The sequence below is a fragment of the Peromyscus maniculatus genome, chromosome 8, assembly GCF_049852395.1.
Source record: "Peromyscus maniculatus bairdii isolate BWxNUB_F1_BW_parent chromosome 8, HU_Pman_BW_mat_3.1, whole genome shotgun sequence".
In the NCBI taxonomy this organism is placed as follows: Eukaryota; Metazoa; Chordata; class Mammalia; order Rodentia; family Cricetidae; genus Peromyscus; species Peromyscus maniculatus.
In genome coordinates, this window is record NC_134859.1 from 91,786,689 (window position 1) to 91,800,484 (window position 13,796).

The 13,796-nt window shown below is 47.0% G+C and overlaps 1 protein-coding gene across 1 annotated transcript in view; it reads left to right on the forward strand.

Annotated features, from left to right (window-relative positions):
* Positions 1-476: 476 nt before the first annotated feature.
* Itgb3 (integrin subunit beta 3) overlaps positions 477-13,796 on the forward strand; it is a 60,873-nt gene continuing 47,553 nt past the window's right edge. The window contains exon 1 of the mRNA XM_006970533.4: positions 477-628. Within this exon, the coding sequence (XP_006970595.1) occupies positions 553-628 (76 nt within the window). The 5' untranslated portion in view covers positions 477-552. The remainder of the gene's footprint in view (positions 629-13,796) is intronic.

A 13,796-nucleotide genomic window follows, 5' to 3' on the forward strand; every position in this document is an offset into this window, starting at 1 on the left:
GGAGGCTCTTCACAGATCCATCTCCCCTAACACAAGCTGGAGACGTGGTATTGCCAAGAGATTGCAGGGAAAGCATTCGACAGCTGCCTGTTAACTCAATGAGAGAATGAATGAGACTGGAGGAAATCAAGAGAGCCAGGGCGAAGTGAAATAGTTGATGTCTGTGGAGGTGGGGACTAGAAGAGTCCAGGAAGTGGCCCAATAGCTACTTTTTTTTTTAAACCAAGCACCCAGACGCGAACCCCTGGGACCCAGATACGCACACGACCCCGTGGGGGCTCGGTTTCCTCTAGTGAGCGCTCGGGCGGGTCCTCGTGGGCGGAGGGCTGGGGAGGGTTCCGAAGAGAGGCTCGCCAGTTTCCCCATCAGCTTCAGGCAGGGTCCAGACGGGCGCCCGAGGGGAGGGAGCGCACACCCTGGGCCCGCCCCGCCCCGCGCGTCCCACCCACTGCGTCCCCTGCCCTCCTCTCCCCTCCCACCGCGGGAAAAGCAGCCCTGGGCGCCAGGCTAGCGGTGGCGCGCGGCGTGTGAAGGGCAGCGGACAGGGACAGGATGCGAGCGCGGCGGCCGGGGCGGCTCTGGGCAGCTCTGCTGGCGCTGGGGACACTGGCGGGCGTTGTCGTTGGAGGTGAGTGAGGCGGGTGTGCAAACTGCGGTGGGACCGTGGGATCCCGGAGCTCGGGCTGAGAAACTGAGGTGTGGGGGGCAGGTCCTTCCTCCGATGGTCTCGAGGGGCGTCGCGGGTGGCAGAGGCAAGGTGGGGCTCTGCAGGGCGGCCCCGGTGCACTGGCTGGAGGATGTGGCTCACCTGCTTCAGCGAGTGTGTGCACGCTGAGTTGCTCCTTTCTCCGAGTATGGCACGTCTCTTCCTTCGAGTTTGTACATCTGGCTGCTCCACTCTTTAAGGAGAAGCAGGATTCGAGCAAGCAGGATTCGAGTCCTCCTGGGACCGATCTCTCACCCAGCACTCCCTGACTGTGTGCTGGGAGTCAGCACAGAGGTCTTTGGGGCTGGCTTTGTTTCCCCTGCGTGCAGCTCACAACCGTCATCGTCATCATCTGCCTGGACAGGCAGCTTTTGGCCTCACTGGTGCTGCCGGGATGGGGAGTGGTCCAGTAAGCAGAGCTGTAGGGAATCGGGACATGATATTGCGGGAGGTGGAGAAACTGAGGTTATGGGTCAGTTGGAGCAAGTTAAACCCTACAGATGTGTGTGTGTGTGTGTGTGTGTGTGTGTGTGTGTGTGTGTGTGTAATAGGGTCTCACATTATTGAGGATGCTTCACACTCCAGATCCTCCTGTACCTCCACTAATGAGTGCTAGGGTTGTAGATACGCACCACCACCCAGGGTTTTTGCGCTGCTGGGAGTTGAACCCAGGGCCTCCTCGTGTCAGGCAAGCACTTTATTAATTGAGCTACATCTCCAGACCCAGATGGACCATTTCTTAAAGGTAAAATTTATTAAGTTGACTTTGAGGCTAAGCATTCTAAAAAAATATTTTGGTGGCTGCCTTCAAGACCCTTCCATAATGATACAGATAAACACAGCCACGGCAGGGAAAGGGTGTCTCAGTGCGGTACTTACGGTTGCCCATCTGGAATACTTAAGGTTGAAGCTTCTGAGTGACAGATGAAAACTGTGGTCTTTAGCCTACATTGAACAAGCCTTGTGACCACAGAACAGAAGTCGGGATCTCCAACATTCTGCCCTGGAGGTGTTTGAGCCTCTAGCAAGCTGCTGCTAGCCCTTGACTGGGAATGGGGAAATTCACCAGCAAAGCTGATGTTTCGTACAGATATGCTAACTTCCATGAGTTTAAAAACTCACTACTTCTGAATTTTAAATTGGCATATAATGACAGGGCATGTCTGTGTAAAGTGTGAAACTGCATACACAAATACACTGTACAACAATCAGATCAGGGTAGCTAGTATTCTTTGTTGTGTTAGAGGACTTCAGCTCCTCTCAGCTGTTTTTTGAGATATATTTAAAACACATTGTGGTTTGTTTATATCCATAGCTTTCTTTCACATTAACTTCTGAGTATCACCACCACCACCATCACCACCACCACCGCCATCATCATCATCATGATCTGTAGTTTGAGAAGAAAGTAATGAGTTCACAGATGATGCATGGACAGCAGGGTGTTTGGGTCAACTCTAGTGAGGGTGAAGTCTATCTGCTAGTTTGGTTTCTCACTCTCTTCCACATTTCCTGAACCCCAGTGTTCAGTGTATTACTTATTGGTTTGGTTCACACAGTTGCAACGATCCATACAGGATCACACTGCTCTGGTATACCTAAGTCTGGGTTTAAAAATCCTTTAGTGGGGATGGGGGAGATGGGGAAGCTGGGCTGATAAAGTTGGAGGACCTGAATTCTGTTCCCAGAACTTTTTGGGGGTGGGGTGGGGGAAGCTTGATGTAGTGGTGTGATTGTAATTCCAGTGCTAGGGGAGGAGACAGAGGCAGATAGGTCCCTTGGGGCTCACTGGTGAACCAGCCTGGCCTGCTTGGGGAACTCCAGGATAGAAAGAGATCCTGTCTCAAAAAAAAAAAAAAAGTGATATTTGGAGGAATGATACCCAAGATTGTCTTCCGGTCTCTGCCCAGGAACAATTGTAAATGAGCATGCATGTACTCGTGCACATATGCACCAAAATAAACAAAGCCCACAAAGCCGCTAGGATATCTGTTCACAGATGTGTTGCGACTGGAATAATCCAGAGAGGTGATGGCTTATGCTGAACTAGCCCCAGACTCCCTCGGAGGGGCAGGTAGAGTCCTGCTGAGGAACAGAGGACGCCGGGGCACCCTGTGAAAGAAGTGTCGGTCACACCTACACCCCATCCTAGTGCTGGTGGCAGAGCTGTGAATATCATTAGGTTCCTGGGGAGGCAGGTGCTGGGATGACGGGACAGTGCTGAAGGGACACAGGAGGACCAGAGTGGAAGTGAGGTGGCACAGAGAGGCTGTCCAGAGTAGGCGATTCTGCCGGGAAGGGACAAGAGCTTCTGTGAGGATAGCATTGACGTTCAGTTTTTATCTCCAAAGATAATCTTTTTAGCTTCATCTGAATACCAGTTTCGTGGCTTCCTCATATTTAGTGTTTATTCTAACCTAAGTAGGTCAGAGTTGAGGTGTTTATTTCTCTTCTAGAGTTTGTATTCTGGAAACTCTCCAACTGAAGCCCTCTTCCAGAATCCTTGGGGCCTGGAGAGATGAGGAAAGGCGTGATGCAGGGGAAAGGGACAGATGGGCTTTAAGCCAGTGGGATGTCGGTTTGACTTTGCCCTTGAATGACCACGTGGTCTTGCTAATGTCTTAGTCGTGTTTCCTCACCTGTCGAGTGGAGAAAAACAGCGCCTCTGTTACGCAGACTAAATGAGACAAAGGCACAAGTTAAGTGTTCAGTAACCGGTGATTCCTGTTGCCATTCCTGTTACTGGTGTATATTATGGACTGCAGGCCAGAGCGGCTGCTACTTCATGCATTAGTACAATCCAGGCTCCCAGCTGAGAATTTGTCTCTCACATCCTCTTAATTCAACCCGTTCCTCTTTGGTGGCTTGGCATGTTTCAGCCCCTCTGGTCCTGTAAGAATCTACAGAGAAGGCCCAGGAGGAGAGAGGTCCACACATTCATTTTCTCCCCCTATGAGTCTCAACTTTGTAAAATGAGGGTGGTAAAAACCCAACACATAAGACTTCAGCCTCCGTAAGGAGAGCAAAGTGTCTGTCTGGTTGAACGCTGCACCCAGCGCTTGGCACACAGGCAGCAAAAGAGCCATGTAGGGAATGAATGGTACAAAAAGGCGTCTAGAGGTGATGTCTCTTACTTTGAAGAAATCCAATATTTACATACTTGTAACCTCGAGTGTTCTACCTGAACACCCTGGAGGGTGTGTGTGTGTGTGTGTGTGTGTGTGTGTGTGTGTGTGTGTTGCTGAGAATGGAACTCAGGGTTTTGTATGCCAAATGTGCTCTACTACTAAGGCACAACCCCAGCCCTTTTGCACTGGTGTTCACCTTCTGACCAGAGGACGATGGGAACACAGAGTCCCCTGAAGTGTCTCCCCTTTGTCCTTTCTCTGGGGGAGTCACTTGAACAATCTTTTCTGTTCTTCCCCCCATATTCATGAGCGGGAGGGCAAAGGCGAGAGGTGGCATGTGTCTCCTGGGAATAGCATAAGGTAGGACAAGAGGCAGTGTTGAGAGGAGGGGGAGCCCAATGTGACTCTAGAATTCCCTGATAAAGATTCTCCCTTTACAACTCCCCGCCCTCCTTGGATCTCTGTTTATCATCTCCTCCCAGCTGCAAGAATCCTGCCCTTGTTGGCAGAAACAGCCAGGAAGCATGCCCACAGGAACCGCGAGTCATGAATCAGCAGACAGATAATTAATCGGGCAAGGGGTGTGTATGTGACTGAGCAGCTTTGGGGATAAACCGCTTGGCTTATCCCTCCTCTCTTTGCTGCCCACAGGGTGGCTTTTTATATCTCACCATCCCCTCCTCTGCCTTCTCCCCAAGTGGAAGAGTCATGTGCTTACTGCAACTCAGGTCACTAGTGCCTAAGACCCTAGGAGTTGGGAATGAGGCTGCTCGAGGCTTCTTCGCTTTGGAAACTGCCAGAATTTATTGGGACTTGAGACTCTGCAGCAAAACAATAAAAACTTACCTTTCTCTCCAGGCACGCGGTGTTCCTAGAAAACTTCCACCCCCTTTAAAGGGCTAGGATTGGGGCCAGTTAAGAGCACTTGCTGATCTTGCAGAGGACCTGAGTTTAGTTCCCAGAACCTACGTAGGTGGTTTGCAACTGCCTGTAACTTCAATTTCAGGGGACCCGGCTTTCTCTTCTGATCTCTTGGGCACTGTATACACTGTGCACATACATACATGCAGGCAAAATAATCATACACACAAAATAAAAATACATACATCTTAATAAAGGAGGATTGGGCTAGAGAGATGGCTCAGTGGTTTAGAGCATTTAATACTCTTCCAGAAGACCTGGGTTCAATTTTCAGCACCCACATGAGACAGTTCCCAGCTACTTGTAACTCCAGTCCTTGAATGCACATGCTGCACATAAACTCATTTAGGTACACCCCCACACAGAAACAGATGAAAATAAAGAAGTCTTTAAAAAAGTTTATCACTGAAGTATAGCTTATGTACCATGGAGTTCAGCATCCTCAATGTACAATTCTGAGTGCTTTGGGTAAAGACATACGGTCAAATAATCCCTACCATAATGAAGATAGGGACTATTTTCAGAGAAGTTCCCTCCAGCTTCTTCGTAAATCTTCTCTTCCCACTTCTGGTCCCTGGTAGCCACTGATCTGTCTCCTGTCCCCATCCATCTGTTTTACAGAATGTCATAGAGATGAAACCATAGTTTAAGTCTGGCTTCTTCTACTTGTAATGTAGTGTAGTTCACCCAAGGTGTTGCTTGTATCAGTGATTCCAAGAGCTCACCGGGGCCATCCCGTCCTCCTGCAGTGAGATATTACCTTGAAAGCAGTGAGGCTATCACCATTAACCACGGAGATGCCACCAGTGTTCAGTTGGAGAGACACACTGAGCCATGTTGAAGCCTTTGGAGATTCCAACTGCTAGAAAAAGAATTGAGGGTTTTGCATCAGTCTCCATGTTTTATTTTTATTATTCTTGGTCCTAAAAGCAAAAGATACTTTCAAATATATTTTTATTAGTTTTTAAAAATAATTTCACACAATATATTATGATCATTTTCCTCTCATTCCTTCCCCCAGCTCCTCCCAGATCTATCCGCCCTTCCAACTTTACCTCCTCTCTCTCTCTCTCTCTCTCTCTCTCTCTCTCTCTCTCTCTCTCTTTCTCTCTCTCTCTCCCTCCCTCCCTCCCTCCTTCCCTCCCTCCTTTTTTCTATAACCCACTGTGTTCCGTTTGTGCTTCCTGTATACTCACAGGTGTGGGACTGTTCACTGGGGTAGGGGCCACCTTCTGGGGGCCACATTCTTGAAGGAAACTGACTCTCCCTTCCCCAGAGGCCATCAGCTGTCAGTATTGCTTCGGTTAGGGGTGGGGCCTTGTGAGCCATCACCCCTCCATGCTGGAAGGTTGACTGGCAGGACCTGGAGCAGCGACCGAAGGTGCTGTGATGTGAGTACAGCTGTCCTGTCACACCCAGAAGACGCTGTTTTACTCCAGTCCTACCCAATCTCTGGCGCTTACGATCTTTCTGTGGTCAAATACGTCACAGTTTTTCAGGCCGAAGGGCTGGTTAATACACTTGGAGCCATTCTATTGCTCATGTGTTCGGTAGCATCTCTGAAAAGCAAAGTTGAACCCAACAACTCCTTAGCTGTCACGTTCCTGCAGAAGACTGCTGTCATCCCTGCTGTTCCTTTCCCTACCAGGTCAGGGAGAAGGGATGAGGTGGATTCGTGCTCGTCATTAAGAAGTCCGATTTTGAAGGTGTTCCTATTTGAATCCTCCACAGCGTTTATAGTCAGGAAAGTGGTGTATTCTACTCAGACATTTCCTTCTGATATGTAAAATTATCACATGTGTGCAGATGTGTTTTCCTGGACTTAAATGTGTGCTCCATGCCACTTTCTTTTCTTTTTCTTTTTCTTTTTTCGAGACAGGCTTTCTCTGTGTAGCTTTATGCCTTTCCTGGAACTCACTTTGTAGACCAGGCTGGCTTCGAACTCACAGAGATCCGCCTGGCTCTGCCTCCCGAGTGCTGGGATTAAAGGCGTGCGCTACCACCTCCCTGCACCACTTTCTTTTCTGTAGAAAAAAAATCCCCAAGAAAAGAGCATCAAGCCTGCAGTTAAGAACTACATCGTGTCAAGGCTCTGTAGGCTTTCACGTCAATTTGCTGGATAACTGAACATGTTGTCTTACCTGTGGCCTTCGTCCTGGTGTCTCAGAGGCTGAGGAGTGGGTGAAGGGGCAGATGGAGAGATTTTCTTCTGCTCTGGTCTCTCCTTTTCTCATCTCTTCCTGGAGACCTTTCTCTTTAACTGCTTAGTGATTTGGATCTCCACGGAAAGCTTCTTTGTGGAGCAAGAAGTCCCGAGGTCAGAATCATGCTTGAAATATTGCACTAGAAGAAAGTTCCAGAAGGTTGGCAAAAGGCATGCTCAGTAGCCACTTTATAAGTCCCTATAGTCAAACCTCGTTGCTGATGAAATTCTGAAAATCTGGCCTGTGAGCTCATCTCCCCGAGTGATCGATAACTCTCCCAGAATAAGCCCAGGCTGGAACTGTGTGTGAGGAGTATGTACGAGCATCTCACCTGAGACCAGGGAGTTTTCACTCTTGGGAATTCTACCCTTGAGAACAGAGCACATTTCTTCCTGAATAGCTCCAGAAGCCCATGGGGATAGACTGGCCAAAGTTTGTTTTTCTGCATTCTTTTCTAATCAACAAATAAAAATCCTATATATGATATATAACTTATTTTGAAATGTACACATTGGGAAATGGCTAAATCAATCTGCATAACACATGTATTAGCTCATATAGTTATCACTTATTTCTGGTGAGAATACTTAAACTACCTTTTTACTTATTTTCTTTTCTTTTACTTTTTGGGATAGGGTCTCTCTATGTAGCCTTGGCTGTTCTGGAACTCTGTATTTAGACTAGGCTGACCTCGAACTCACAGAGATCTGCCCGCCTCTGCCTCCCAAGTGCTGGGATTTAAGGTGTTTGCCACTAAGCCCAGCTAAACTGCTTTATTAAAAAAGCATTTTCAGGCTTGGCGGCGGTGGTGGCACATGCCTTTAAGGCAGAGCCAGGCGGATCTCTGTGAGTTCGAGGCCAGCCTGGTCTACAGAGCGAGATCCAGGACAGACACCAAAACTACACAGAGAAACAAAAACAAAAACAAAAAAAGCAATTTCAAGTAGAAGATACATTATTGATAACTCTAGTCACCATGTTATATACAGATCTCTTGATCTTTCTTTTATTCTGTAATCTGGACCACCATTCTCTTTCTCATTGTATCTGCCAAAGTTGATTGTTGTGTTCCTGACTGGCTTTGGGATGTTGAAGACATAGTTTGTGAAAGCCCATCAAGCTCTGGGGAGCCTACATCAATGAATACAAGCATGGGAAAGGAGGCAGAACCAAGAACATTGAAAATTAGCTTTAGTTTTCCTTTAGACAATAAAAGTGATTCAGTTTGTAAAAAATAGGCACTTCAGGGGCTGGAGAACATTTACTTGTAAGCACAAAATCTGAGTTCAAATCTCCAGAGTCCGTGTAAAAGGTGGGCATGCCTGCAAGTTCCTGTAGGCCCAGTGCTGGGGAGCAGAGACAGATAGACCCCAGGAGCTTGCTAACTCATCAGCTTAGTGAAATAGGGATCCTCAGAGGGATCCTGTCTCAAAGGAATACCGTGGAGAGGGATAGGACAGGACAGTTAACAGCTGTACTTCCACATATACAGTGTGTACAGCGGCACACACAGGTACACAAAATAAAATAAGAAACAAGCAGCGCCAGAATGTAACAATGTAGACAATACAAGTTACTTGTAGGTTCATGTTTAGAGAACCACTGTTGGCAATCATCCTCGAGTTCCCCCCATACATATGTCTCTCTATATCATCGTTTATCATTATTGTTACTTCTCAAATAGGACCACCCATGGTAGGATCATTGCCACTTGATAATATACTCTAGGCACTTTAAGGTACTTATTTTTATTTTATGTGTATGCTTGCTTACTTCTGTGCATGAGTGTGCACTGCATGCACACCTGGTGTCTGAGGAGGGTGTTGGATCCCCTAGAACTGGAATTACAGGTGGTTGTGAGCCACTATGTGGGTGCTGGGAATTGAAACTAGGTCCTCTGCAAGAGCAACAAGTGCTCTTACCCACAGATCCATCTCTCCAACCCCTACTCTGTGTATGTTTTATGTCAGCTTATGGCTCTTCTGTTTATCCCAAAGGCTATAATTCTTGCAGAAAATGCAAAGGGCAGAATGATATGTAGTACAGCAGAATACACTTAGCTGTTCTGTTGGTATTTATTTGCAGCTACAAATAAAGTCACAGAGACATAGTCTTGTATATCGTGTTCCTCTGTGGAAGTTTCTGCAAACGTAGCTTCTTTTTTCTTTTCTGTTACCTTCCTGTCCTTTGATACAGACTCTCACTTGTAGCCCATTCTGGCCTTAAATTCACTATCTTGTGTCCGCCTTCTCTGTACTGGGATTTCAAGAGTAATTTCTTGAATTTGTGTCAGGTAGGCCAAAGGGCATGGATATATTATTGGTTTTTAATTGTTTTGTGATAGAAGTATATGACCTAATATCAGGGCTTCATGCATGCTAGACAAGCACTCGACTACTTAGGACCCCTCCCCTGCCACAATTTATTGGTTTATTTTAGATAAAATCCTGCTGTTACCCTAGTTAGATTCCAAGTCTTAGACTTACACTGTCTTCCCATCTCAGAATCTGGAATAACTCGGACTACAGGTATTACTGTGTTTGAGTTTATTTTTTGAGATAGGGTCTCAACCTACGATGAGATACAACTAAATTTATAGGTGAGGCTGTCCTTGAACTCCTGATCCTCCTATTCCTACCTCCCAGGTGCTGGGATTATATCTGTGGACTACCACTCCCATTTTAGATTTTAATAAATGTTGCTAAAACAGTCTTCCAAAAACAGTTGAACTGATTTGCCTTCACATCACAGCCCCCTGCCCCCCTGCCATGGAGACTGGAGATAAGAGGGACACCCTGGAACTGCAAAGCTGGATGCTAAGGTCACCTCCAGGGCACCGCTGGGGTGGGTGTCCAACAGAGCATGGTACAGGCATGCCTCTCCTGTGCATTGAATGAGTCAGTTGGGAGGTGGAGCTGGTGTGAATAAAATCTTCCAGAACTCTAAAGTGCAGCATTTGGCCCAGATTTTAGGCCATCAGGAAGAAATGTCCACTTGCATATCGAGGGACCTCAGGTCCAAGAATGCTATCTGCAGATTCTAGAGTATTCGTGGCCCCGTTGACATTTTCTGGTTCCGGAAGAATATACATGTTCAGGGCCAATAGCACCTCAAAGATCCTCTAATCTAGTACAATTTGTTTTCACAGAAGAGCTAAAAGAGAGATTCGAAGAAGTGAGGGACTCTCCAAAGTCACAAACTAGTTTAGTGACTAGTGAGGTCTGGTCCTGGGGGCTCCTGTCTCCAGCCAGGGCGATTTCCTCCCTCCATCCCATCAGAGACAAAAGGTCCTCTTCTGTGGGACCCTGAGGTAAAAAGGAAGATGAGGTGCATTCATGGTACCGGAAGTAATTGGAGTGAGGATGCGGGGGAAGGAAGCAGATCATTTATTGAGCATGGGGGCTCCTTCACATATGTTAGCTCACTTAATTCTCATATAGTAAATATTATGCCCATATTTGGGAGACCCAGTTGGTGGGGAGGGAATAAAAATAGCTGTCTGGGGTTTTCAGAGCTTGTCTGATAAAGCTGGGTGGCCTGCTAAGTCCTGGGGAGCAGTTATAAATCTTGAAGAGGCATGGGACCTATTTAAAGAGAGCACCAGAGAGGTGTAGGGGTGCCACTGAGGTCGCATGGTCTGGAGAACGGCAAAGCAGACGTTAGACCCCTAGAACTGCTTTCTCTGTCCCTTGTTCAACTGGCACGACTTTATTTCCTGAATTCCCCAGGGCGAGGTGTTAACTTTAGACCACAACTGTTCATAGGAAGGGGTTTTGTGGGCTTCATTCACAGCTTCCTGACTAACCCGCTTAGAGATGGTAACCAGACAGGATCTGGCTTCACTTACAAAGGTACGGTCTAGTGGCCGAAGGGTCAGTGAAGTGGGATGGCCAGTGGTCAAATCATATGAACCTTTTCTAAAGGGAGAGTACTTGCTCAGGTTCATACATGCCTTTCTCAGTTCTACATGCCTAATCCATCAGCAAGTCCTTGGAAAGCATCTAGAGTCTGACCACACCATTAACACCACTGCCCTTTAAATCCAAACCATTGACATCTGTTGCCCGGACTGTTTTAATAATATCCGAATTGATCCATTTTCCTCTGGCTTTGATCCTGTCGGTGCACTTGGTGGTCAGGCTGAGCTTCTTCTCCCTTCACTTCTCAGATCCCTTCAGCATTCTCACTGTGGTGAACACCACGCTCCAACCGTGTACGGCTTCCTAGTGTTGCTCCCTAGTTCTCCAGTCTTCTCTCTGCCTCTCTCCTCCTCCTTCCTCTGTCCTCCTGCTACTTCTTCAACAGGAGGAAGTCCGTCCAGCTCTGGTCTTTGTTCTTTGCTTCCCACAATCCACTCCTTAGCATCATTGCAGAATGACCACTTCCCACAAAGGCCTCTCTGAGCACTTCCTGTAGATGGGACCACTCTCATTCCCCAGTGCTCTGCCTTGCTTTGTCTTTGAGCATTTGCTGCGGCTTCTGCTGTTGGTTTCTTTGACATCACCTTCCTCACCAAAGCATGAGCATCACAGGGTCAGGGCTTGTTTAGTTCATCTGTGTGTCTCCAGCGCCTTAGAGAGTGCTGAGCGCAGGTCAGTGCTCATCAAACGCTTGTTGAGCCAATGCATGAATGAAGGCTAGAGTACCATTGATAAATGGTGAGCAAATGAATGAACGAATGCTAGCACCATTGATAAATATTGTTGGAAAGTTTTAAAGCTAAAGGAACCCCTTTTCTGATCTTATCCATGGTTGGATGAGACATGGCAAAGTTTCCATTCCAGGATGGAGTTTTTTTTCCAGTTCATGAAAGTATCTCAGGACACTGTTCATCAAAATAATGTCACATATGGCTATGGAAATGCTAATCCACTTAAAATTAATTTCTTAGGACTGTTGTGACCAAGTACCATAAATTGGACATTAGAAATGTGTGTCTAAGATTCTGAGTAGAACTCATCTTTGTCTCTTTGTAGCTTCTAGTGTGGACTGGTAATCCTTTGGTACACCCTGGCATCTAGCTTCATCACTCCAGACTCTGTCTCTGATGCCACATGGTGTTTTCCATCTGTGTCTGCCTTCACCTGGGATTTTCCCTTTCTTACAAGCACATCAGTCATCTTGGATTAGTGTCCACACTAATGACCTCATCTTGTTTCCATCTATAAGTTTCCAAATAAGGTCACATTCACAGGTACTGGGGGGTTAGGACAACAGTATATCTTTGTGTGTAGGGGGATATATTCAACCAATAACATACTTTAATATTCACTCTTGATGGAGGCGAATCACACATAATTTCTATTGTTAAATTCCACATTTAATTGGCTTTGGTGCACTTAAAATGATTTAAAATCTGAAATCAGATACTCCTGCATCCGTGGTCTTCAATTTGATAAGATATTGGAGTCTGAGCTCTTTATTACCTCTGATATCACAGAAGTCGTGTCTCTGCCTTCCTTTGGCTACTGAGCTCCTCTTAAGGGAGAAAGAAAAACAAACAAACAAACAAAAAAAAAACCATTCTTTGTGACTTGTGCTTGATAAGCCATGTGTACGCCTAGGACCGTTAGCATGAGATGTTTTGTTCGCTCCCTCACCCATCCAGGAGATTACAATGGGAGATCAGGCAACACCTGGCCACCTACTGTCCCCATGGACCTAATTGGGCTAAAGGGCAGGGCAGGGCTGAGGCTGCTGGCCAGGAATTTTCTCTGGCAGGCCGTAGGAGAGATGTCCATGGTGCTCACTAGTATGGACCATCCTCCATTCTCACCCTAAGCCCTGAAGGTCCCTGGCCTCATCAGGGGGTCCTGTCCCTACATCCTGTCTCATTGGACAATGTGTCCTCAACACAACCCGTTATGACTTCCCCTGGTTCCATTCCCCTTCCTTGTTCCTTTTGCCTCTCCCCCTCCCCCGACCTTTTATCTTTTTTCTGGTTCTGCAAACCAGGCCGATGTGCCAGACCACAGCCGTTTATTTCTACTTTCCAGGCAAACTCCTTGGCTGCCCTCGCCTGTTTTTCCCAGTGACCATCTTTTCTCAGCCGCTATTCCTAGACTGGATTTTTGAACACATATTCCTTGCTCTGTTTAGATTTTTTTCCTCCTCATCTTGATACTTTTTGGCTCCATACTCCCATCTTAACCATCCCCTGTTCAGGGTTTAATTAGCGTTGTGCCTGGTGTCCTATAAAATGACTTTAAGGAATGAAAAAAAAAATAGTAAAATAGTTGTCTACTCTAAATAGCTTGAAGCTAAGGATAAAAATGGCAACAACAGAAACAACTCCAGCATCCGCATCCACTGAGTGCTTTATGTGCACCAGCTGTTGCGTTCAAGGATGCTCCTTTAAGCATTACAACCTCCCGTTGAGGACCAGCTCTGGTCAGCCTAGCTCGGCTTCTTGGGTCAAGTCTTGTGAGGACAGGTTTTGGGAATCATCCATTGTTTTCACTGACAGTTGGTGAGGACCCCCTCTTGTCCAGTAGGCCCTTCTGGACTACAGAGGCTGGGCAGGAATACAGGCTTTATGAATGACTGGAAACTGGAGGAGACCCACATGTTCAGTAGGGAGGGGCAGCAGTCCTTTGAATCAGCCTGGGCCCAGCTCAGAGACTTCTGATGAGTCAGCCACTTTCAACCGCGGCATTCCAGGGCTCCTGCCCTTGGTGGCTGGACTTGGTTGGGGAGATTGTTGGGGGATCATTGGTTCTTACACTATCCACCTGGGATTCATTAAAAATAAGAGATCAAGGAAGCGGGGTAACCATGACTCTCTAAAGGACAGATCCCTGCAGCTCGGCTCATCCTCTGAGGTCAGGGGCTGCTGGT